The 26,703-nt window shown below is 43.9% G+C and overlaps 1 protein-coding gene across 1 annotated transcript in view; it reads left to right on the top strand.

Moving 5' to 3' along the window:
- The window catches only part of BICC1 (BicC family RNA binding protein 1), a 199,374-nt gene extending 173,458 nt beyond the window's left edge, over positions 1-25,916 (top strand). Inside the window, exons 16-21 of the mRNA XM_060241083.1 lie at positions 404-443; positions 1,573-1,727; positions 13,621-13,777; positions 15,652-15,812; positions 19,668-19,767; positions 23,128-25,916. Of these exons, the coding sequence (XP_060097066.1) occupies positions 404-443; positions 1,573-1,727; positions 13,621-13,777; positions 15,652-15,812; positions 19,668-19,767; positions 23,128-23,261 (747 nt within the window). The 3' untranslated portion in view covers positions 23,262-25,916. The remainder of the gene's footprint in view (positions 1-403; positions 444-1,572; positions 1,728-13,620; positions 13,778-15,651; positions 15,813-19,667; positions 19,768-23,127) is intronic.
- The last annotated feature ends 787 nt before the right edge of the window (positions 25,917-26,703 follow it).

The raw sequence follows: 26,703 nt of genomic DNA on the forward strand, positions 1-26,703 counted from the left end.
AGGAACCACAGATGCAGTGACACTGTGTGTGTGCATGCATTTGCATGTGTGTGTTTGTGTAAAAAAAGACCAAAGTTTGGGGCTGTTCTAGAAGAGACTGTCATCTAAAATCTGAATAGTTTTGGGGAAAAGATTATGTTTGAAAATTCTGTATTGCGGTTACTGCTAAACCTTGACTCTCAAAGGGTGTTTACTGCCCTAATTAGCTAGGTTTAAATGAAACTTTAAAGTATATCAGAAGTTCATTGGCCTGATGGCACATTGTTGTTCAGCGCTTAGCTCTCCTCCTAGACAAACTCATGGAGCGCATTCAAAATCTTTGTGGCTTGGAAAGCAGAGTTACTGACCTGACATTTAGCTGGAGCTGTGATTAAGCTTGCCTTCTGTGCGTTTTCATTTTTAGGCATTTGACTATGAACAGAAGAAGCTATTAGCAACCAAAGGTATGTGGGACAACTCTGACTTTGCAGCCTATATCTGTTTGTTAGCAGTGCAGTGAAAAGGGGTTTTGGCCTCTGTGCCACCCCCCCCCCCCCACCACCCCCAAGATTTGGCTGGGTTGGTTGCTAGAACAGAAAAACTGTATCTTGGGACAAGTTTTGAAATCCAAACTTGTATGGGTGTAAAAACCTTGAGGCTACTGCTATGTTTTATATAGCAAGAGAATGCTGTAAACCTCAGTCTCAGTGCCCTGGCTGTCCAGAGGAAATGGTTGGCCACTGGGTGAAACAGGATGCTGGACTGGATAGACCACTGGGCTGATCCTACAGGACCCTTGTTATGTCCTTAGGAAGGCCTCAGCCTCTATGCCTTGTTGGCCATCCAGAGGAACTGGCTGGCCTCTGAGACAGGATGCTGGATTGGATTGACCACTGATCTAATCCAGAAGGGTTTTTCTTGCATTCGTGTGAGATAGAGTCTAAAAAACTATGAGATAGTTTACATTAACTTCGGCTTAGAGGGACCACTGCTTACATCCCACACCTCAGTGCATAAAAGTTGAAGAAGGTGACAATGTGGATATATCCATGCATGTAGGAGAGCCTTCCCTAGCACATAGAGGAAAGCCTCCAGAAATTAGATAAACTGGGAATTCACAGTATAGGTCCCAGATTCTCAAATCCAGGGCTCTTTTTCTATCAGGAGCTCCTATGCATATTAGGCCACGCCCACTGATGTAGCCAATCCTCCTGGAGCTTACAGTAGGCCCTGTACTAAGATCCCTCTAAGCTCTTGGAGGGGGGCGTGGCCTAATATGCAGAGGAATTCCTGCTAGAAAAAGAGCCCTGCTCACATCACACATACAGCATTCCCAGTATGAACTGGAAACTGGCTCTTGGAAAGTATGAATTGGCTCATGGAAAAATGCAGGTCTGTTGGACCCTTTTTAAAAGATGGGTAGGAATGGAGAAGGCAGACACTGAGAGCAAACTGTAGATTTTATTTGAGCTACTGATGTTCTGCATGGAGTATCCTGGCTAGCCACTAGGCTGAGTTTCATTTTATCCATACTAAGGCTTTGTTTACAGGACTAAGGTTTACAAAGTATTTTTTGTTGGTCCTTTTCTCAAGCTATGTTAAAGAAGCCAGTTGTCACAGAGGTGAGGACGCCAACCAACACCTGGAGTGGGCTTGGCTTCTCCAAATCCATGCCAGCCGAAACAATCAAGGAACTAAGGCGAGCTAACCATGTATCATACAAGCCATCTATGACGATAACTTACGAGGTATGTCAAGCAATTGGTGGTGGTTTCCTTGGAGTGTCAGTGGTGCATACAAAGTGTTGGATCTTGCTCATGTACACACTTGGAAGAGGAAGAGGTTGCAAACTTCCAGGACTTTGGTTCCTACCAGAGCAGAAGGGCATCCCTCTTAAACAAAGACCGATTTCCCACTAGCCTTCTGCCGCTCTCACTCTCTTCTTCTCTGCGGAACTTCCGTCGGATTTCACACTTATCAGTCCCGGGGCTGCAACTCGCTCCACCTCTTTCATGCAGCAAGTGAGATCCTTTAAAAGCCAGTTTCTGTTTGCCATGTGAAAAAGGGGCAGAGTGTGAAATCTGACAGAAGCCCTGTGGAGAAGAGTGTGAGAACGGCATAAGGCTAGTGGGAAATCAGTCAAAATGTATTTGAGCATAGGGAATTGTTGTGAGAAGCAGGAACTGACTAAATTCACCTCTTCCTTTCTCTTCCCATGCCTGTTTATTTACTCCTCACTTAACCTCTTGTGTTGCCTAGTTTTCAAATGATTTTTCCGGGGGCAAAGGTGGGGAACCGCTTTCACATGCTCCTTCAGCTTGCCCTTCCAAGGTCTTTGGGGACATTAAGATATGGGGAAGCTCAGTCCACGAACTCTGCAAGCTTACCTTATCAGGGCTCTTTTTCTAGCAGAAGTTCCTCTGCATATTAGGCTACTCCCCGCTGATTCTCCAAGAGCTTAGAGGGCTCTTAGTACAGGGCCTACTGTAAGCTTCAGGAGGATTGGCTACATCAGGGGGGTGTGGCCTAATATGCAGAGGAGCTCCTGCTAGAAAAAGAGCCCTGCCCATTATTAACTGGAGGGATCCTCCTTAAGGCTGATGGGTATTAAAAACTTGTTTGATGGACGTTTTGCAGAATCCAGGCATTGTACAAGAAATAGCTTGCAGGAAATATAAATGACTAGCGTGTCTGTGGTGGATCACTCCCAAAGTGTTTCTAGCCAATTCCTATGGCCAGGGCTTTTTTTTTTGAGCAGGAGCACAGATCTGGCTGGCTTGGTGTCAGGGCGTGTGGCCTAATGTGCAAATGAGTTCCTGCTAGACTTTTTCTACCAAAAAGCCATCTGTGAAACAATGGTGATGCCAGGGGGTATGGTCTAATATGCAAATGAGTTCCTACTGGGCTTTTCCTACAAAAATAGCCCTGCCTATGGCCTGTCAGATGTTTCAGTGAACCTGGTGGTGACCAATCCAGGGACAGGCTGTGGTTCAGTGATAGACTATTTGCTTGGCACACAGAAGGTCCCAGGTTCGATCCATGCCATCTCCAGTTGAAAGAACCTTGCAGATAGTATGGGATGGGAAAGACCTGAGACCCTGGAGAGCTGCTGCCAGTCTCTGGACAATACTGTCCAAATACATAGGAGTGGACAATACTGACTTTGATGGACCGATGGTCTGATCCAGTATAAGAGAGTGTTGTGTGATCATTTGTATGCCAAGGATAGTGGGCCATGGTTATGATTCCACAAAATGGAAAGCTATGCTTGGTTGCCATAGGAATGATTCTGGGGGGAACTTGCAAGGGGTATCCATAGTATAAATCTTACTCCCTCTTAATGTATATGGGAAAGTATTTGAGCAGTTTGTCCTAATATGACATATAGAGTAGCACTCAGAGTCCCAGTCTGAAAATATATTCACTACATTTAGAGCTTTTTTTGATAGCAGGAACTCCTTTGCGTATTAGGCCACACACCCCTGATGTAGCCAGTCTTCCGAGAATTTACAGTAGGCCCTGTAACAAGAGCCCTGTAAACTCTTGGAGGATTGGCTACATAAGAGGGGTGTGGCCTAATATGCAAAGGAGTTCCTGCTACAAAAAATTGTAGTCTTCAAAGCAGTTTACCTCACTTTAATAAATCATTAGCAATCCCTCCCCCACCCCCTGTTCTGTGTACAGGCATTGTTTTGTAGAAAAATAGGTGGTGGAGCTCATCAGCATAACTCATTAGCATATGCTGCCCCTCCTCCCACCAGCCAAAAGCAACCTGACACAAGAAAGGAGAGCCCTGGGTGAGTGAGGCCTGCTTGGGCCGGCTAGAGATCCAGCCAGCCCAAGCAGGCCTTGCTCACCTGGGGCTCTCCTTGGCCACTACCCAAAGTCACAAAGAAGTGTAGAAAGGGTGGTGTGAGCTTCTCCAGGGGTTAATGAGGGCTGATGGGGGTGTGGCAATGCTCCTGGTGGCTAGCTAGCTGCCTGCTCTCCTAATCCAGGGATTGTTATGCAGCTGCACCTACTATTCAATGGACAAGGCAGGTGGGCAGGAGTAGGAGGGGGCCGTCAGAAAGGTTCAGGAGCTGTGCTTCTGTGAGCTCCTGCTGAATTCAAGGACTGTCTGTATTCATCCCTCTTAGTGAGTGACTATTTTAAGCCTTCCTCCCACGGATGAGAAGCCCTTGATGTTCTGAGAACCAAAGAACACTTCTCTGTCTCTGATGTTACGATGGCAGTTGCTTGGGTTGAAGATGGGGTATCTCCTGCCCTCCCCTCCAAGGACCAAAATGTCTTAACTGCCCTGAGAGTTAATGCTAACAGTCTTCTCTTCGCACCCCTCCATGATTTGCACTTTGAAAGAATCTCACTCCACATCGCTTGTCCTGTCTGGCTTTCACACAGAACACCACAATCCTGTTTGGATTCCCTAATTTCCTCCTCTTCCTGCTGTGATTTGCTGTGGCTCATCAGCAATGAGATTGTGGTGTTTTGGGTGGGTGGTGCTGAGGGGAACAGAGTATTCTTTCAGGACTGTGCTTGGCTTTTGTGGTCGTAGAATACTGTACACTGTGCTTCCGGCAGCTCTTTCTCCCTTTAGACTATAGAATTCTCTTCGCCTCATGAAGGAACAATCCTTGCCACATACCACATATTCCATATATTTCCTCAGCCCTAGGCAGTCTGGTTTTGCCGCCTTTTTACTGGGGAAAAGCTGTGAGAGGGAAAGGGTGATTTGTCGTTGAAGGTGACAGGACTGAGGCAAAATAAAAGGCCGATGGTAAGACCACACTTTACTCCTATTTGAGTATGAACCATGGCCAAAGCTATATACTCTTATTAATTCCTTGCCTCACACAAAGTCAAAATTATTGCTTTAAATGGGATGCAAACCATCTGCACATCTCTGAATGGGCTTTAAGTGATAAAACAAAGTAGGTTTTTCCTTTGGAACAAGTTTAGATAACAGAGTACCGTGTGTTTTCCATTATCTTCCAGAGCCATTTTACTTTTGCTTCCTTTTCTTTTCTTTTTTTTTTGAGTTGTAGTTTATTAGGAGACTAAAAATGTTTTTCTGTGTCTGAGTCATTTGGCCGTAGCCCAGCAACAAACCACAGCCCCTGGGCTTCTTTGCTCCATAAACGATTTCTTCAGAGACTCCAGCGCTTATTGTTTGCACTGTGTTTTAGGACATGTGGGAAAAATAATTCTTTACCCAAAACACCACAGGTCCCTTTGTTTTACTACATGTTTTGGGTGGTTTTCAGTGCTCCCACTGGCCTTAAAAAGCAATCCTGCCACGGTACTTGGCTTATCATTCTGGAAAATGATGTCAAGCCTTTACCAGGAAGCTGAGAGGGGCTTGTGGGTTGGGACACCAACCTGCTGATTGGGGGTGGAGGGTGGCAAAAGAAACTGTTGCTGGAGAACTGATTTCACTTCCAAGTCAGGGTGGAGACAGACCGGACAAAAAGGGCTGTGACGTTGGTAGGACTTTCCCCCCCCCCCCTCTCTTTGTTAAAGTATTGCAGAAAGCAAAACACTGGCATACAAGTTTAGTTTTGGAGTGGCCAGACAAGTGCCTTTTATTCAAAATTGTTATTTTTCTGGGAGGCAGTCTTTTACTTGCGGAAATTAATTTTTACACTGCTTGCCATTCTTTGTCACTGTCTGTTTGCTCCACTTTTTGTTTTCCAGCATTATGAGTGCAAACTCTATTGCCTATGAAATGCCATTTATAGACGCCTTTAACCATATGCTCCAACTAGGGCCTTTTTTGTAGCAGGAACTCCTTAGCAAATTAGGCCACACACCCCTGATGTAGCCAATCCTCCAAGAGCTTACAGGGCTGTTAGTACAGGGCCTACTGTAAGCTCCTAGAGGACTGACTACATCAGGGGTGTGTGGCCTAATATGCAAAGGGGTTCCTGCTAAAAAGCCTTGGGGGGGGGGGTGGAAACTCCCAAAATCTCAAATCCAACTGATGCTTTGAGCCTTTTAGGTCTTTGCTCTCTATATTTTATGCAGGGCTTTATTTTTGCCTGCCTTGGGGAAACTGGCACGGGGATGCAGAGTTCAATTCTTCAGTAGGCTGCTTTTTAAAATTGAGTATTAATAAGCACACATTATCCTTCAGAGGACCTGTTTGTAAAGCAGGAGATAAGGGTCTGCTGAGTATATCTGTTAAGGCTGTTTGTGTATTGGGGCTTGATTTGGTCCCTGAAGGCTCCATCCTGACCTTTTATTTGTGTGTCTGTGTGCATCATTTTCCCACTTTCAGTAGTCTTTGAGTACATTTGTATTGTTTGGAACCGTTCCATTGCCTCTTGTTCCCTAGGCAGCAGCCGCTCCTCAGTGCTGTTCACCTTCCCTTGCCTTTGTCATTCTCTGCCCTTACGGCTGCTTTACTGAGCCGACTGGGCTAACCAGTGCAGTTTTGATAGTGGCTGGCTGTGATGTCCTCAGTAAAACAAGGAAGGTCACAGGCTCAATGGCAGCAAGGTAAAGAGTGCTGAGTCTGCTGAAGATGAAGAATGCCTCTGAGAAGTTCCGGCCAGGGGAATGTAGGGTTGCCAGGTCCTACCTTCTTGCCGGTGGGGGCATTTGAGAAGCGTTCCTGGAGGGGGCGGGGACATTGCATGATATCCGCAATGTGATGGCATCACACGGAAGTGACATCATCATGAACATAAGAGAAACCATGTTGAATCAGGCCAGTGGCCCATCAGGTCTAACATTCTGTGTCACACAGTGGCCAAAAAAACAGGTGCCATCAGGAGGTCCACCAGTGGGGCCAGGGCACTAGAAAGTCCTCACACTGTGGCCCCCCCAAGCACCACAAATACAGAGCATCACTGCCCCAGGCAGAGAGTTCCAAAAGTACACTGTGGCTAACAGCCACTGATGGACCTCTGTTCCATATGTTTATGCAATCTCCTCTTGAATCTGTCTGTGCTTGTAGCTGCCACCACCTCCTGTAGCAGTGAATTCCATGTGTTAATCACCCTTTGGGTAAAGAAGTACTTCCTTTTATCTGTTCTAACCCAGCTGCTCAGCAATTTCATTGAATGTCCACAAGTCCTTGTATTGTGAGAAAGGGAGAAAAGTACTACTTTCTCTACCTTCTCTAACCCCTACATAATCTTGAAAACATGTTGGGGATATCACATAGAAACACTGTTCTGAGGGCAAAACTCTGTTAAAATTGCCCTCAAACCATCGAGTTTTATCCAAAAGCCGAAGCATCACTGTACAATGTCCCAAACATGACAACATCACTTCTGCATAACATCATTATTTCGGGGATGTCCCGCATGATGTGGCTGTTTTGGGGGCAGGGTTTCCCCCATCAGCCAACTGGCTGGCAACAAGAAGGAGCGCTGGAAAGCAGGGAATCCCCCTCTCCCAGAAATGGGGACTGGAAACCCTACGGGAACAAGAAGGCCAAAAAGTGTTTATTTTTTATTTTATCCAATTTATATCCCACCCTCCCCATGACAGCAGGCTCAGGGCAGCTTACATGTTCATGTAAATACATGGAACATAAAACCACATTAAGGTATAAAAACATAAATATCAAACCAAATGCTGTAATCTTTGGATTTTTCTATTCTGTTGTTCCAGCTGGGTGTTCTATAGAAAGACCAATCTTAAGTTCATATTCAAGGTGTACCAGTAGCTAAACAATACAATGGTGACTCTTCTAGTAATTGCTGCGGACGCATTGGATATGCTGAGCCGGACCAAATATCAAATCTAGTGCATATTTGTTACAGGGCTGGTTTACTGCGCTCTGCACAAATAAAGAACACTGATGGGGCAGTAGGTTCAGGATGGACAAAAGGAAATACTGCCACACACAGAGAGTGCTTAAGATGTGGAATATGCTGCCAGAGGGTGTAGCAGTGGCCCCAGGAATAAACAGTTTTAAACGGGGATTAGATAGATTCATGGTGGATAAGTCCTATCAGGCATGGTGGCTACTAGGCATGGAGGAACCTCCTCATTCAGAGGCACTAAGCCTCTGAATCCCAGAGGCAGGAGGCAACATCATAGGAAGGCCTCGGCCTCTTATGGCCTGTTATTGTCCATTCAGGGACACTGGTTGGCCACTGTGTGAGATAGGATGCTAGACTCGATGGACTGCTGGTCTGACGGAGCAGGGCTCTTCTTATGTTCTTAAATGAGGTAGTGACTGACCTGGGTGGGGCGTCACAAGGGAAATGGTGGACGCTTGATCCTAAAGTGCTGCCTGACCGCCCTGGATTCCTGCCGATATCCACTCTCCTCCACGGGGTTTTCAACATAAATCAATGAAAAAAGACAGGGGAAGCCTCTCTCCAAATAAACAAAGAGTAAAAGCGACTGCTAAAGCAGCCCTCACCACAGAGCTTCAAGTGTCAGGGGAAAGGAGAGCAGCGGCGGAGACAGAAAAAATGACGTCTGAAACTGCAGGTGGAAAAGGCTCCTCTGAAGAACCTCTCACAACGACTACCATGCAGAATATGCTTAAAACAGCTTTATTGGACACTGAGAAAACCATTCTGGACAAGCTTGATGTAAAGCTGAAGGAAATTATTCACCCTCTGTCTGAACAAATTAATGATCTTTCCACAGCACTGAAAAAACCAGACCTCACTGCAGAAAATGCTATGAAACTGGGAACATTATTGCAAGCTGAAAACCTAAAGATGCACTCAGAGGCGCAGACTTTAAAAGACAGAGTACTTCAGTTGGAAACCCAGGCAAGATCTCAGAACCTTAAATTTAGAGGCTTTGAAGAAAATCCAAATGAAACTTCAACACTTCTTCAAGATATGAATGTTTGGCTCGCCCCAGTCCTCCAGTTCAAAGAAGGACTGTATCCTGTTCTACTAAGGGCACATCGGATTGGAAATTTAAGCAAGGCAAATAGACGACAACCTAGAGACATCCTAGTCTCTTTTGCTGATATAAGACAAACAAAAATGGTTCTTGCTAAAGCCAAAGAGCTAGGATACCTGACTTTCCAAGATGCAAGAATCGAAGTGTATCCAGATTTACCTCCTGAGACTTTGGCAATACACCAAAAATTTAAGATGACCGCAACCAAACTTGGAGAAGAACATATTCCTTATTGCTGGGTTGTGCCTGGAAAAATCATGGTGAATAGAAATTGAAGTATTTTGTATGCAACAGATGACAGTGGAACAAAGTTACTTAAAACACTGGGACTAGAAGTACCTACTGATCCAAATAGGAAATAGGCTAAAAGAAAGCTATCATTGCTGGACACCCGACAAACAACAAGAATAGAGGTCTTTATGGAATATAGCTTGTTGAACTTCTTGAAACCTAAAGGTGAACTCCTGCGAAATGCAACTCCGTGGAAAATTTGAGTGTGTAAATGCTAATATAGTAAGCGGCAAGGGCGGGAGGGCGACCATGTAAGAGGGTTGTGCTCCAAGTTCAGTTACCAAATAGTCGGTTTGCAATGATAGTGGTCACAGAAAGACTAGTAGTTGGGTTAGTGGTGTGGGTAAAAATAATTTAGTGATAAGGTTGGCAACTGGCTTTAAGATATAATTTCTATATTATACATCTTTATATTTGATATACCTGTTTGGGCTTTCAATTAATACTCCCCCTTTTAAGCTTTTTTCTCCTTATCTTGCTTTTCTCTGTTTAGGAGTTTGTTTTTCTCTTTAGCTTTTAGCCTCTTTATTCTTCTCTGTCTTCTTCATAAGTTATAGTTCTGGTTCATTCTTCAGTAGACTATTATTTTTCATATAGTACTGGTTATTTGACATAAGTTATCTGTTATAATTACCACAATAGCTGTTAATATATAGGTAAGATAGAGCTGGTATCTTTAAGATCTTTTGAGAGCTTATTTATAATTTAGAACATCTTGGATAGGTTGTTATTATGCATTCAATCTGGTCTTGGAATGTGAGGGGACTTAATAATTGCATAAAAAAAAGAGAATAACAAGTCACATTTTAGAGGTTAAGCCCCAGATTTTGCTTCTTCAAGAGACACACCACAGAAATGAGTCAATCCCACTTCTTTCCATTAAATGGTATACACAGCAATTCTCCTCTCCTGGCTCGTCCAAAGCGAGGGGCACAGCTATATTATTAGCTAAAACAGTGAAGTTTGAGCTGGAAGCAGAATTAAAAGATAAGCAAGGGAGATTCAACTTCATAAAAGGAAAACTTGATGGTAAAATGTTGACAATTGGCTCAGTGTATGCACCCAATAACAACCAGTTGAAATTCTTGCAAGAACTTTTAGAACAACTTCAGACATTCCAACAAGGTGATACTTTGATGGGGGGTGACTTTAACTATATTGCTGACAAATACTGGGATAAATCCAAATTCAATAAATCCACTGTTCCACAGAATAGGAAAACAAACTTACACTGTCTACTAGAACAGTATGGCCTCCATGACATTTGGAGGACACAACACAAAGGGGAAAGGGATCACAAATACTTCTCGCTTTGCCATAACACTTTCACCCACATTGACTTCTTTCTGACATCACCCCATCTAATTTTAATTATTTTTGGAGACTTCATCCAATATGCCCGACAGAATAAGTGCAGCGGACATAGAGTTTAAACTCTGGTCCGATCATTCGCCCATTTCGTGCAAACTGCATACCGGAGAAGCAAACAAATCAGACTACAGATGGAGGCTAAACGCATCACTTTTATTAAAACAGAAAATCAAGGAAGAGATAGCCAACAACATTAAGCTTTATTTTAAGGAAAACAGGATCCAGGACACTTCGGCATGCAATACTTGGGATGCAATGAAGGCAACTAATATCAATTGGCTCCATCCTAAAAAAAAGAGAAAGAACAACAAATTAGTGCAATACAGGAAAGGATCTCCCAACTAGAGTACACTCATAAACAAACGGAGCAAAAAATATACACACTTAAATTAGAAAGGAAAGCCTTGGAAGCTTTAGTTACATCTAAAACTTCAATAGACCTGCTCTATATGAAGCAGGCATTTTGGATGAAGTCTCCAAAAACAATAATGCTAGCATGGAAAGTCAAATAACAGAAAACATGTAGAATAATATACCGTATTTTTCGGACCATAAGGTGCTCCGGACCATAGGACGCACCTTCCTCCTGGGGGGCGATCCGCTGCCTCCGCCTCCGATCCCAGCACTTCCCCCGCGCCTGCCTGCCTGGCTCCAGCTTCTTCCAGCAAGCGCTGGGATCGCTCCACGCTGCCCCCACCGCAAACCCAGCGCTTCGCGAGCGCCGGCTGCAGAGGGGGCAGCATGCTTCCTCCGTGCCTGTCTGCCTGGCTCCAGCTCTGACGCTTACAGCAAGTGCCAGGATCGCTCCCTCTGCCCTCCGATCCCAGCGCTTGCTTTAAGCATCAGAGCTGGAGCCAGGCAGACAGGCACGGAGGAAGCACCCGCCCCCTCCGCAAACCCAGCGCTTCGCGAGCGCCGGCTGTGGAGGGGGCAGCGTGCTTCCTCTGTGCTTGTCTGCCTGGCTCCAGCTCTGATGCTTAAAGCAAGCGCTGGGATCAGAGGGCGGAGGGAGCAATCCTGGCGCTTGCTGTAAGCATCAGATTTTTTTTCTTATTTAGAACCTTGCCAATAAAGATTTCACCCAGAACATTTAAGTTATGGCAAAGTATGTTTAGCAAATTTTTTGGGACACATAAAAAGCCCAGAATTGGTATTAAAACACTTAACAGACCAACAGCTAGAGGAGGAATAGACATTCCGAATTTGAAACTTTACTATGAAACAATTAATATAGGCTCACTTATTAAAGCAGCCACAGGGAAAAACCCACCTGAATGGGTTTCAGTAGAATCAAATTCAATGGGCAGCCCCATCCTATATGACATGCTATGGAACCCAAAATTAGTTAAAAAACAGGGTTAATAACAGTAAAACATTTTTAGACCACTCATTATTTCTGTGGTATAAACATCAAGGAAAACTAGCTCCACAAACATCCCCACTATCCTCTTACACCAACCAGAGATGGTCCATGCCAAGTTTAAATCCTGCAGTGTTAAACAAATGGGAGGAAGCAGGTTTCACCTGCATCAAGCATTTTGGGGAGAATGGGGCAATTATAGAAAAAACAAGCTTAGAGCAAAAACTGAACCAAAAAGTGCAGTGGTTTCAATATATGCAATTACGACATTGCCTAAGTTCTAAACCCACGAAACAAGCACTTATTAGAGACTTAACACCTTTAGAAAGACTGATATAGCTAGGAAAAGAACATCATATTGGACTCACCAGGTTCTTATACAAACTATTAAGTGCTTCAGAGGAAGAAGAGAGTACACTATAACAAAAATATTGGTCTATAGTTCTAAACAAAACAATATCTCAGGAAGACTAGGACAACACCTGGACCTCCCCAGGTAACACCTCAAAGATCTTTACAGTTAGATTTCAAACGTATGCACTTATGGCAAGGTGGTATTTAACACCTTCAACTCTGTACAAATTTAAGGGTTCAAATACTCCCAACCTGCCCTAAACAATGTGGTCAATTGGCTACCTACCTTCATCTATGGTGGTCCTGCCCCTATGTACAAAAATACTGGAAAGCTATTGTAACCGAGCTTCACTATACTAAACATCCACTTACCTCACAATCTTGAAGTACTTCTGCTGGAAAACTGGTCTCATTCGGGAGTACCTAAAAGGAAATGAGAAATTGCGTCAATTTTATTAGCAGCTGCAAAAACACTATTGGCATACAACTGGAAAACTCCTTACACAGTGACCCTAAATACATGGGGGAACAAAATTTGGGGTTTTTTCATTCTTAGTAAATTAGCATACTCCAATAAAGATATTTCCCCAAAACTGTATGAGAAAAAGATCATATAGCAATGGTACCCAGTTGTTACTTACCCGACTGAACATGATATCTTGCCTAGGAACGTAATCTACCAGAACTTCATCTACTTTTGATATGTAGTTTATGCTATTACTATGATGGGGGGGGGGTTCTTTTTTTTTTTTTGGCTAAGTGTCTTACCTGTATAAGTAATACCTGGAGAAAACTTGTGTAAACTAAGAAAACTAATAACTTTTAAATTTAAAAAAAATGAGGTAGTGGCTGGCTGCGGTGCATGTAAAAGTGTATCAGACTCCAGTGTCTGCAGACATCAAGGCTTAATGTTGCCTTCAGCTGCCTGTGGAGGCAGTGTCAGGGAAAATGACAAGTGGAGTTACGAGAACCCGGTTATCCTGCAGGATATCCTCCCTCTTGCTTCTTCTGTGCACACTTGCCTTTGTTGGGCCTCTGCTGGCCTGCACTGAAGCCTGAAGCTGGCTTATTCTGATGGATCACAGACTCTTGATCCATCAAGGTCAATGCTGTCTACTCAGACTGGCAGCAGCTCTCCAGTGTCTCAGGTCTTTCACACCCCGTCTTACCTGATCCTTTGCTCTAGAGATGCCAGGGGTTGAATTGGGTACCTTTTGCACGCCAAGCAGATGCTCTGCCACTGAGCCACAGCCCTTCCTGCAATGAGGGTCACTACTGGTTGTTGCATGTAACTGTGTCAAGCAATGGGTATAGCAATTTTTCTGCTCAGCTTTCATGTTAACCCGCCCCTACCTCCCCCCCCCCCCTTCTGGCCTTTCTTAAAGGGTTCATCCATGTCTCTCTCGCGGTCCAACAGCCGGGAGCATCTGGGCGGCGGTAGTGACTCAGATAACTGGAGAGATCATAACGGCATTGGTCCCGCGGCTCCCAGCAATTTTGTCTCGTCCATTGGCAGCCCTAAACGGAAACAAAACAAATCCGGTAATGACTTTTTAAAGCTTCTTTTTTTAAAAAAAAAATGGGGGCATGGAGGAACTGATACAATGATGTTGGATGAGATCAAATTTGTTCCAAACACAAATTATGTTTTATGAATGATGCCATGTTGGAATACTAGAGCACAGCTAAATGTTAGAAATGCAAGCCTTCCTCTGGAAATGTCAGCAGCGTGTTGAGTTCCCTCTCTTGCCACAACATGTAGTTCACTTTCCTTTACAGACAGGTCTGTCGATAGCCCTCAGCCACAGTGGCTGAATGGGATCTCCATGTTTGGAAACAATATACCACTGGGGATAGTAGCAGTGGAGATGCTTTAAGCCCTTCCTTGTGGTACCTGGTTGGCAACTCCAGAAAACAGGATGCTGGACCAGATGAACTATTGTTCTCATTCACCAGAACTCCTTTGCATATTAGGCCACACACCCCTGATGTAGCTAATCCTCCTGGAACTTACAGTAGGCCCTGTAAACTCTTAGAGCCAGGGGTCCTCAAACTTTTTAAATAGGGGGCCAGTTCACTGTCCCTCAGACTGTTGGAGGGCCGGACTGCCGTTACTGTACAAGGCCGCGGGCCGTCAGTTCTCTGTCTTCTGCATCTCTCTCCCTTCCCCACACCACACACCCCAGCCTGGGAACTCACCTCACCTCGATATCACTTTACACTCTGTCTCCGCTGCCTCAGCCCAGTGCCGGAAGTGTGCGTTGCTAACGCGCGTTTAGGTCGAACGTCACTTCCGGTCTGATTTTGCCATAACCCGGCGGGCCGCATAAACGTCCTCAGCGGGCCGCATCTGGCCCATGGGCCGTAGTTTGAGGACCCCTGTTTAGAGGATTGGCTACATCAGGGGTATGTGACCTAATATGCAAAGGAGTTCCTGCTACAAAAAAAGCCCTGATTGTTTCCATACCACATCTTGGGTTCCTGGTTTGGGTAGAGAAATATTTAGTATAAAGTTGGAGTGTGTATTATAAAAGGGGGGGGGAGAGATCTTGATACAGGGCTGCCATTATGAGCATCAGCCCTGGTTTTCTAGTATATATAGTACATAGTTCCTCCATTTCTGGCAGTACTTTGAATGCCTTTTCATAGTGCTTTCAGTGTATTGTAAATATTGACTCAGTTCAGACCTAACACAAAATTACGGTTTGTTGGGGTTTTTGTAGCTAGCTTTCTGAAACTAGGATTTGGTTCTCAGATGATAGTTCAAGGAATGAGCCATTGATCACATAGCAGATGCTGCTTCTGAGACCATCACTCCTGACTAGGCATCTCAATAGCCCAGAGGAGTACAGTGGTGGGCAGGGGTAGAATTCTAGCAGGAGCTCCTTTGCATATTAGGCCATACGCCCCTGATGTAGCCAGTCCTCCAAGAGCTTACAAAAAAGAGCCTTGTAAGCTCTTGGGGGATTGGCTACATCAGGAATGTGTGGCCTAATATGCAAAGGAGCTCCTGCTAGAATTCCACCCCTGGTGGTGGGGTATGGGGACAGGGGCAGGAAATAAGTCAGGAAGAACATGTGCAGACCATACCTCATACATAAGGGTAGCGAAGGCTTAACTGTGATTAATGAACCAACTTCAAACCATGGTTTCAGATACTGGATTGACAAACTAAACAGAGTTGTTGAGCAATCCCACTAAATGAATGATCCCACTAACCACAGTTATCATGATTAAATTGTGGTTTTGCATTGTACCTTGTATTGAAAGCGAACTGCTTTGTGCAGAAAATAAACAAAAGCTGCACATCAGAGTGGCTTGTGCACCCTTACAGTAGTTCAGTGGGCTGTGTTTCTTTAACGGGAATGACAAACTGCTTGGAAACTCAACGGTCGCTTCCTCTCTTGAATGTCCAGCCGAACATTATCTCAGCAGCAGCAACTATATGGACTGCATCTCTTCGCTGACCGGAAGCAACGGCTGTAACTTGAACAGTCTATTTAAAGGGTCGGACCTGCCTGAGCTGTTCAGCAAACTTGGCTTGGGCAAATACACAGACATTTTCCAGCAACAAGAGGTCAGTGTCCGGCGGAAGGCTTTTTCAGTTGTTGTTGCCACTGTTGTTCCCGCTGGAGTGTTTTGATTACTTTCCAAACCAAACTGCTCAATGACTACCACCTGCTGTACTTCCATGGACTATCCTGTGAAGATCTACCATTACAGTCCTTGAAGAGGCACCATCAGACATCAGCGCATTCAGAACTCTGTGCTTGTCTTCAGTCTGCCCCTTAAAGCTTTTAGTTCCCTCATAATCATTCCAAGACCTCATTTTGGGCAGGAGCTCACAGGAGCAGAGTTCCGGAACCTCTAAATTTTATTGTGCTCTTTCTTACCCCCCCCCCCCCAAAAAAAAATACTTGCTTCTGGGCTCCATCGTTCAACCCCCCCCCTCCCCCGTGAGAATTTTGCTGAACTCTATGATTTAACAAATGTCCTAATACTTTTCCCCACAAAAAGCGGGAAAATAACCAAAACGTATCAATTAGACAGACAGAAATCTTCATCATGCCACTGTGGCCACATAGAAGAAAATAATTTTAGAAGTATGGTGGCAGTAAGGTTTTATTATGACAATTATAATTCAAGAAGAATTTTGAAGGTAGATGCTGAGCTGATAGGATTGAGTCCACCTTCCGGGGATGTGTGGCATATGCAAATGAGTTGTGCTAATGAGCTCCAGCACCTCTTTTTCCCTACAAAATGACCCCTGATCATTCCGTGATGTGTATTAACCTGCAGTGCATGAATGGCCCCCTGCAGCATGGGTGTGCTTGTGGATCAGTGGGCTGTGGCAGATCTAGATAGGAACAGAAGTTTGTGTGAATTCAGTTATGGACATATTCCTGCTTTAGCCTTCCTGTGCTTCTTGCTTCCCCGTCCAGCTTCTTTCCATGAAAGAACTGGGCCCACAACACAGCATCCTAAGATGCTTGCGCTCTGTGACAGACAGCAAGGTATGCTGAAAGGAGATTGGAGGATATTTCCAGACACTAAAGATGAGGTTTCAGTGCCATGGCCTAGTTTGGTGTAGTGGTTAAGTGTGTGGACTCTTATCTGGGAGAACCGGGTTTGATTCCCCACTCCTCCACCTGCACCTGCTGGAATGACCTTGGGTCAGCCATAGCTCTGGCAGAGGTTGTCCTTGAAAGGGCAGCTGCTCTCAGCCCCACCCACCTCACAGGGTGTCTGTTGTGGGGGAGGAAGGTAAAGGAGATTGTGAGCCGCTCTGAGACTCTTAAGATTTGGAGTGGAGGGCGGGATATAAATCAAATATCATCATCATCTTCTTCTTCTCCCTTGTAACCCCTCCTGGATCTTGGGGAATGAGAATAAATAATGCAAAATTAGGAGAGCTGTGAAAATATATTCAGTTTGCACCATATATATATAGGCTGCAGAATCTAGCTTTTCTTGGTTTAGAATCTGGATTTACTGAACGTGCAGTTTTATGTTTTGTAGCCAACACAGCCTTGGATGAAAGCACTTTGTGGTATATAAAAACAAGGGTGTGCAAAAAAAAATGGCATGGTTTCATGCTGTGGATGATTTCTGGAACATTTGCCAAAATAAATGGCTGTCGTCAGGGCTTTTTTTGTAGCAGGAACTCCTTTGCGTATTAGGCCACACACCCCTGATGTAGCCAGTCCTCCTGGAGCGTATAGTAGGCCCTGTAATAGGAGCGCTGTAAGCTCTTGGAGGACTGGCTACATCAGGGGTGTGTGGCCTAATATGCAAATGAGTTCCTGCTACAAAAAAAGCCCTGGCTGTTGTGACCAAACTGCCTGGGGTTTCACTACCTGTCACTCACCCTCAGTTTCCAAACAACACTACTGGCTTGCTCTCCTGGATGTCCTTTTCTGGGTTAGAATACGGCAGCTGGTGCTATAGACCCAACTGCAGCTGATTTCTTTGAGCTTTTTTTTTTTCTTGACATTTTTAAATTGTCAGATTAAGATGGGTGGCATCCCTTCATAGGACTACAGTACAGAGGCAATTGAATGTGTGTGAGATGATTTCAGGAGTATAGATGTGCAAATACACTTGGAAAACTTGTTCCTGAAACTATGGATTTGGATTATAGCCAGGGGTCATTTTGTAGAAAAATAGGTGGTGGAGCTCATCCAGGGATTGTTACCCAGCTGCACCTACTATTCAATGGTAGGTGGGGAGGAGGAGGAAGGGGAGAGGGAACCCTCAAAAAGGTTCAGGAGCTGTGCTCCTGTGAGCTCCTGCTGAATTCAAGGCCTGGTTATAGCCTCTGTGATGAATCTCATATTTCTGCTGTCAGTAGTAGAGGTGCTTATACAAGTTACCTTGGATGCTACAAGCTGGCACTCTGTTTTTAATGTGAGGCAATGGGAAATGATCCCATGGTCACCTGGGTGAGCACCAGTTTGGTGTGGGAGAGCCAGTTTGGTGTAGTGGTTAAGTGTGCGGACTCTTATCTGGGAGAACCGGGTTTGATTCCCCACTCCTCCACTTGCTCCTGCTAGCATGGCCTTGGGTCAGCCATAGCTCTAGCAGAGGTTGTCCTTGAAAGGGCAATTGCTGTGAGAGCCCTCTCCAGCCCCACCCACCTCACAGGGTGTCTGTTGTGGGGGAGGAAGGTAAAGGAGATTGTGAGCCGCTCTGAGACTCTTCGGAGTGGAGGGCGGGATATAAATCCAATATCTTCTATCTTCTTCACCAAGTGCCATGGTAAATACCTGAATGATAGACCTGAAAATGCTCATAAAATGTCTACTGCTCTCTCTGACTACAGTGTTCTGGTCATTGTTAAAGTCATAGATACCTCTACATCATCATGTAAATTCACCATTTTATTAGATTCACCAATAATTTTATTTATTAATAGCATTACCTTATGAAATCAGTGTGATCCATGTAGCCAGCTATTACCAATTCAGCTGAGAAGTTAGTTTGAATGGGCAGTTGTTTTCCTGCCTGATTAACCAAGATGTGTGTTCACACGTGGCAGTTTTATATTCCTACAGTCGGTAAGGCAATGACTTTGAGATGTTAGATATTCAATTTCAGGCCTGTCAGCTTTCAGCTAGTTTACACACCATTTATGCATGCTTGTAGCAGTTTGAGTCCTGTCATCTTCAGTGACAAGAGCCAGGATTTGGCATGTCCTAGGAGATAGGGCACCTAGAAATTCCGCTGTGGCATCTAGTATTTTCAGAAGCCATCTATTGTAAGTGTTTCTTGGTGACTCTCAGAAGAAATACAAAGCTTATTTTAAAGGGGAAAGATAGAGGTTAGCTTTTTGTTGTGAGGGCAAACAGAGTTACCCCATTTTTTTTATACACTGCAACACTTTTCGTACAGCTTTAACAAAAATTACAAGAAACTGAAGGGTTTAGGATCAGGTGATGTGGTAGCAGTAATCAAAAGGCTTGGTCATTAAAACCAAAAAAATTAAAGGCTGGAAAATAACAGCAAAGAAACTTACATGATGTATTTCTCTGGTGTTGTGAATCATGCTCCAATTGGTGTGTCTTTAATCTCTCCTACTGTGCTCTGTTCCGTTTCTTCAGTGAGGTTATAGGCAGGGGTGGAATTCTAGCAGGAGCTCTTTTGCATATTAGGCCACACCCCTTGATGCAGCCAATCCTCCTGGAGCTTACAAAGGCTCTTTTTTGTACGCTCTTGGAGGATTGGCTACATTGGGTGTGTGGCCTCATATGCAAAGGAGCTCCTGCTAGAATTGCACCCCTGGTTATAGGTATCACATATGAATCGCCTCACTGCAAAACATACATTTAAAATATTTTGTGGCAAAAAGGCTTCATGCTTTTCTTAAGCAAAAAGGCTTCTCCCACGACCAAACAGTATATTCTTTTTGTTATCCCCCCCCCCCTCCCCACAGATTGATCTTCAGACATTCCTAACTCTCACAGATCAGGATCTGAAAGAGCTTGGGATTACTACTTTTGGTGCACGAAGGAAAATGCTGCTTGCAATCTCAGGTAAACAAGCCCAGCCGTTCTTGCGCGTGTCATCCGAGGACCCCCCTGCGCTTCTCAGTCTGTCAAGGTGCTACAATAACAGTGGCAGCGCTTAGCATTTGTGTAGTGCAGATGGGGGTTTTGCACAGCGGGGTTTCTCACTGGCTGTGCAGGATTTTTTTTTTTATTAAAAAATATTGCTTTGGCAGCAGCTGCCGCTACTGCACAAGGATGATCATTGCATGGCTGAAGGGAAGCTCTGTGTGTGTGAATTACGTGCCTCTGCTGCAGAGAGAAAGGGCAGACCCAAAGAAGGCCTGGCTATTCTAGTCTCTGTGATACTTCAGGCCACAGTAGTACAATTAGGGCCAAGTGTGCCCAGCATGTGCAGGCTGTAGCTGTACAGTTCAATAGATTTTTGCCTTGTTAAGGCATACATAGCCCCTCAATATAATAAGCATAAAGGTAGGTAAAGCTGCAAGCACTAGTCATTTCTGATTCTGGGGTGACGTCACATCACAACATTTTCACGGCAGACTTTTTACGGGGTGGTTTACCATTGCCTTCCCTAGTCATCTACACTCTCCCCCCCTCCCCCAGCAAGCTGGTACTCATTTCTCCGACCTCGGAAGGATGGAAGGCTGAGTCGACCTCAAGCCGGCTACCTGAAAACCCAGCTTCCGCCGGGATCGAACTCAGGTCGTGAGCAGAGAGCTTGAACTGCAGTACCGCAGCTTTACTACTTTGCGCCATGAGGCTCTATACATAGGCTACAGGAAATCTGGAGTAATCTTGAAAAGTACATGCTATGTGAAATTTTCCGCGGTAGATTTTTCCTCACCAGGCACTAACCTGAAGTTTTCTTCTTCTTACCCCACATTTTCGGAACTCACTAAAACTGGAAATTATCCACGTCTTCTGCTGAAGTTCTTTGATGCTTTGCTTTTAGTAGTTGGCGATTCTAGTGCCAGACGCGGCCCCTCTGATGAAACGTTGTATTTAAGCAACAATGCTGCACCCCCAAGATGAGTCAGCATTTCCCTTATCCCTCCCTCCCCAGCCCCAAGACAATCCAAAGACGCTAAATCAAAATGAAAATGATTTTGCTTCGCACAATTAGCAAGCAGATTAGATCTGTTTATTTTGAACAGCGCAGTCAGGGCTGATATTCCTGGTGAGGACTCATTCTGGTCAAGTTTGAGGAGCTGGTACCATTGATTTTTGTCTTTGCTTGATGCAAACGGTTAGATTATGTAGATTACTTAAGAGTCAGGAGTCGGAATCTCAAGATAGCAACCACTTTATCACCTTAGCATTAAAGAGTCAAAATCTAATGGTTGATGTTGAGGTGACTCATGTTTTTTCTGATTTTAAAGGAATCAAATGGTCCAAAAATGTAGATAAGCAAACCAAAGACTTTCTCATCTCCTACAAGATCTCCCTGCTTTGCAGCAAAGTGATCAATTACACACACTTTGAAGCCATCTTAGAATGTTATCTACAAATACTGAATGGATGGGAAGAACTGCTCACTAAAACCAAACCTATCCTAGAGCCCCTGAGAGTAAGATACTCCACAAAACCATTATTCAATCAGGATTGTCTGTCAGCAACAAATAAATTAATGGACAAGTTTACCCAATATAAGTCAAAGAACATCTGTATTAAAAATATTACTCTGGCAGTTGCTGCCACCATTCCACAAAGATCATCACTGTATGCAGGGCTTTTTTTGAGCAGGAACACCCAGGAACGCAGTTCCAGCTGACATGGCATAAGGGGGTGTGGCCTAACATGTAAATGAGTTCCTGCTGGGCTTTTCTACAAAAAAAAGCCCTGACTGTATGACTTTCCCAGCTCTCTCCTTGCATCTCTACATTTTTAAATCCAATGCATAATTGCAGAATGGGGGAGACTTGTATTGGCAGTAGTATGCATGAAAAGGATCTAGGGGTCTTAGTGGACCAAACACTGAACACGAGTCAGCAGTGTGATGCAGTGGCTAATAAGGCAAATGCAATTTGGGGCTGTATCAACAGAGGCATAGTGTCCAACAGAAGTATAATGTCCAGATCACATGAAGTGATTGGTATCATAATGCCCCTGTATAAATCGATAGTGCGGTCTCATTTGGAGTACTGTGTGCAGTTCTGGTCGCCGCACCTCAAAAAGGATATTATAGCATTGGAGAAAGTCCAGAGAAGGGCAACTAGAATGATTAAAGGGCTGGAGCACTTTCCCTATGAAGAAAGGTTGAAACGCTTGGGACTCTTTAGCTTGAAGAAACGTCGACTGCGGGGTGACATGATAGAGGTTTACAAGATAATGCATGGGATGGAGAAAGTAGAGAAAGAAGTACTTTTCTCCCTTTCTCACAATTCAAGAACTCGTGGGCATTCGATGAAATTGCTGAGCAGATAGGTTAAAACGGATAAAAGGAAGTACTTCTTCACCCAAAGGGTGATTAACATGTGGAATTCACTGCCACAGGAGGTGGTGGCGGCCACAAGTATAGCCACCTTCAAGAAGGGTTTAGATAAAAATATGGAGCACAGGTCCATCAGTGGCTATTAGCCACAGTGGATGTGTGTATATAAAATTTTTTGCCACTGTGTGACACAGAGTGTTGGACTTGATGGGCCGTTGGCCTGATCCAACATGGCTTCTCTTATGTTCTTACTGCTTTGCTCTGGTTAGACCTCATCTAAAGTATTGTGTTCAGTTTTGGCCATCACAATTTTAAAAGGACATAGACAAGCTGGAATATGTCCAGAGGAGGGCAATGAAGATGGTGAGGGGTCTGGAGACCAAGTCCTACGAGGAAATGCTGAAGAAGCTGGGTATGTTTAGCCTGGAGAGGAGACAACTGAGAGGCAATATGATCACCATTTTCAAGTACTTGAAGGGCTGTCATATAGAGGATGGTGCAAAGTTGTTTTCTGTGGCCCCAGAAGGTCAGACCAGAACCAACAGGTTGAAATTAAATCAAAAGAGTTTTCAACTAAACATTAAGAAGAATGTCCTGAGAGACAGGTTTCTCAGTAGAACAGGCTTCCTCGGGAGGTGGTGGGCTCTCCTTCTTTGGAAGTTTTTAAACAGAGGTAAATGGCTATCTGACAGCAATGAAGATCCTGTGAACTTAGGGGGATATATTTGTGAATTTCCTGCACTGTGCACATTTGTGAATTCCCTGCATTCCTGCATTGTGACCCTGGAGGTCCCTTCCAACTCTTTGATTCTATATGAACAGCACTTGTTAACTTGTTGAATTAAAACACATCCGTCTACTCCCTGCTGAACTACTAGTCACAGTGACTTTATTGGCAACCACGAGTTTTGTTGCTTTTGTCATGGGAGCCTTCCCTCCTCTTCCCCCTGCAGAGCTGAACAAAAACCGAAGGAAACTGTTCGAGCCCTCCAGCATCCGTGCCTCCTCGTTCCTGGAAGGCGGCGCCAGCGGACGGCTGCCGCGTCAGTATCACTCGGACATTGCTAGCGTGAGCGGCCGCTGGTAGCAGGAAAGGGAAGCTCTTGCGGTCGACTGCGCAACCTGACATGGCAATCCTGTGGACGGCCATCACTGCACACCACCCTCTGCACTTTGGGAGTCTAGGTACCGAGGACCAAAGCCTTTCTTTTCTGCACAAAATCCTTGTGCCAAAAAATAGAGAGAAAGAACACTCGTTTTTTGTCTTTCCAAGCACCAAATGTGGATTGTTTTACTCGTGTAGATTGGACAGAATTTGCAATATAATATAGGGTTCTTTAGTATTTTATTACTTATAATAACAATATTGTATGCACTGAATTTTTTTTTTTTATTTTCTTTGAACGAAGAGTGAAGGGCTGGGATTACCAGAGGGGCATAGCATGTGGGGGGTTTTTTTTAACAAGAAGGTATTTCTGGTACTGCTTAAAAATTAATTAATTGAGGTCTTTCTGCACGTTACGTGTTCTGATTTCTTGTCCTGTGGAAATTGTATTGTTTCCCTCTAATTTCCATGGGTGGGGGGGGACCTATCGTTTGGCACTAATCAACATTTGCCACACATCTTCCCACATTAGATTAAAAATCTTTACCCATAAACGGTACTAGCAAAATCAAATTTTTGATGATTTCTTCATCTCCCCCCCCCCCCTCTTTAAATGTAAAGAAGTCCTCCATAATCAGATGCCTTAGTACTGGGGCCAACCCTGTTTTTTTCACATTTGGGAAAGCAGTCTTGAAACCCTTGGCGGAGCTAGCACACTGTAAAAAGATGCAATGAAAGACCAAAATGGACCTTATTGCCATCAATTTAACCCTATTTAACTGCTGCCTGTAACGCTAAAACTGATTTTAATGGTTGTCTCAAAGCAAAGGACTATTTTTAGTATATACTGCCACTTTATTTATAGCAAGCGTCTTGTTTTTTAGCATCTGTACTCTTAGAGTGCACCAGAGATTCAGTCAACTAAAAAGTTGACGATAGAGACCGGAAGGGGATTTCATCAAACCAGAGCTCTTGAGCCATCCCTGCGTCTAAACAAAAAGCCTTCATTCCATGTGACAAGACAGACCTGTTGCATTTGTTTCGAGAAGGATGTTGCTTGCATGACTCTTTCTCCAGCAGTAGAGCCAACACATGCCCGATAGCCGCAGTTGACATTTGCTTTTCTTGAATCAATTCAAGGATGCCGTTGTCAGCTCTGAGAGTTAGTCCAAAACCTTGTGTTGACTATCCCTGGAAAGAGAGTCCATGCTGTGCATGGCTAGAGCTAACAGTTGTGTTCAATACTGTGAAAGGTCAAGAGATCTGGGTTATACCATTTCTGTCTATTTTTTTTTCCGCTAAACGACTCGACATAAATTTACGAAGTGAAGGGGATAGCATGAAGTGCCTCTCTCGATGCAATATGTTTCCAAACCTGAATTTATCGGAAAGAGACAAACATTCCCATAGCAAATATTGTGAATTAACTTGTACTGTAATGTCTTATTTATGTACAACGTACAAACCCTTTAAAGTGGATGTAAAACCACTCGCGACTGAAGGCATTAGATTTAATCAATTTACCGTAGTGTTATTTTTATATATATATATGCAAAAATCTGGTGGGGAGAGATAGCTGTGACACTTTTCTGTGGATAATTCCTTTCTAGGGTGAGGAAGAACATAACACACAAAAGGGAATTTTTTTCTTTTCTTTTTTTAAGCAAGAGCATAGATGCAGTAGTAATCTATTACCCAGTTTTCTTAGTGGCTGCATAACTTAGCAGTCTGTTGCTGCCACTGAAACAACTGCTGGTTGCTTTCTGCATGCTAAAAGAGCACTTCCAGGACTGCAGAGACTCTTTTGGGGTACGTGCGTGAAATCATTCATTCAAGCTGGGAACTCAAGCTCCAGTCTTGAAACATATGTCTGCTTATGCAGTTAAAGGTAGAGATCCTGATACTAAAAACACTAATTTTTAAAATCACGAGTACTCCCTTTGGTATGAGTCTGTTCATGCGCTGTAAAATTAAGCACTTGTGTTAGCAGATCAGGACCTCTGCTTGCCCGTGTAAATTATTGTTACCCAAATACAACTTGGGCTTACTCTGGGACAGAGGTACTTAGAAGAGCATCAGCACTCTAGACTTATATTGTCCCACCTCCCAAGTTAACATTCCTTCCCCCTCAGAATTGTGGATGTTGAATTTTTCTTTGTTTTTATACTTTAAATGCCATAAGTTATGACAGTATTACTCCAGAAACTACTGCAATCTATGCCGAAGTAAAGAATTTCCCAGAGAATAGGAACAAAGATAGAACTGCACATTCGCTCACACACTCTCACACACCACACTGGAAAAGAAATGCATTTTTTTTTCTCACTCCTTTTGATTCCACAAAAGGGAATATGGCAATGCAGTCTTCCGTATTGTCAGTCTGGTATTATTATGCACAATAAATATTGAAACATTAGTTTTAAATTTGTGCCTTTATAGTGACCAGTTATCTGTAAATATAGAGCAGATACAGATTGTATTTTGGGAGGGAAAGGGTCCTTTTTTAGTGATTCTTTTTTTAAAAATTAAATAAATGAAAGATGGAATAAAGCATTTACAAATGGGAATTATTGAAACTAATCAAATGTTACATGAAAGAATAAATTTATATAACCCCTTGTTACACTGCTTATTAAATGTAGTCTTGTCGTCTTTCACTTCACAGTCTCACAGTGTGTAAAAAAAAAACTTCCTGAGGCAGATCAAATGAGTCTTAATAATACTGTTGTAATATTGCAGGCCTCTGTTTATCCTATCCTAAACAGAACTTGGCTTCAAAGAGTGTCGGCTATCTTCCAGAACATGGAGGGACATGTCTTGTGGTGAAAAAGTAGCAACTATAGACCACACTCTCACCTGGGCATGCATGTTCCTTCTCCATAGAGAGCTTCATCATCTTCCTCTCAGCTGATCTGAAGAGGAGAGGAAAAAAAGTGGGGAGGAAATAGAGGGGGGCTTTTTGGAGGGAGGGAACCAAATATAAGGCAGACTTTCTGCAGTTCTATACATTTCCCCTCAAAGGAAATACTACATCCTCACCAGCAGAGGAGGGATTTCTTCACTTCACCAGGAATATCCTCCTGTCCCATGAAAGAATAAATATCTTCATTGCAGCATCATAGTATGCTCTGAAGGTTCAGCACAAGACAAGCTAACCCCCCCCCCAAAAAAAAATAACTGCTACATTAAAAAAGTTTGGATGAAAGTGTATGCCCTACTGATTTGCCACTTGTCAGTGGAAGTTCATGAACAGGGGAGGGGAAAGAGGGGAACCACAAATGGGTGCGAAGCAAGTTGCCAGGCTGAGGAAAGGATGGCCATTGGATGAAAAAACAGGAAGGAAGGAGAATCAGAAGGGTGGATGATTGAGAAACGTTGGAGTACAGTTTCTCACCAAAAGCCTCTCAAACATGGCAATATTTAA

This window comes from Heteronotia binoei, chromosome 6 (genome assembly GCF_032191835.1).
Source record: "Heteronotia binoei isolate CCM8104 ecotype False Entrance Well chromosome 6, APGP_CSIRO_Hbin_v1, whole genome shotgun sequence".
Taxonomy (NCBI): domain Eukaryota; kingdom Metazoa; phylum Chordata; class Lepidosauria; order Squamata; family Gekkonidae; genus Heteronotia; species Heteronotia binoei.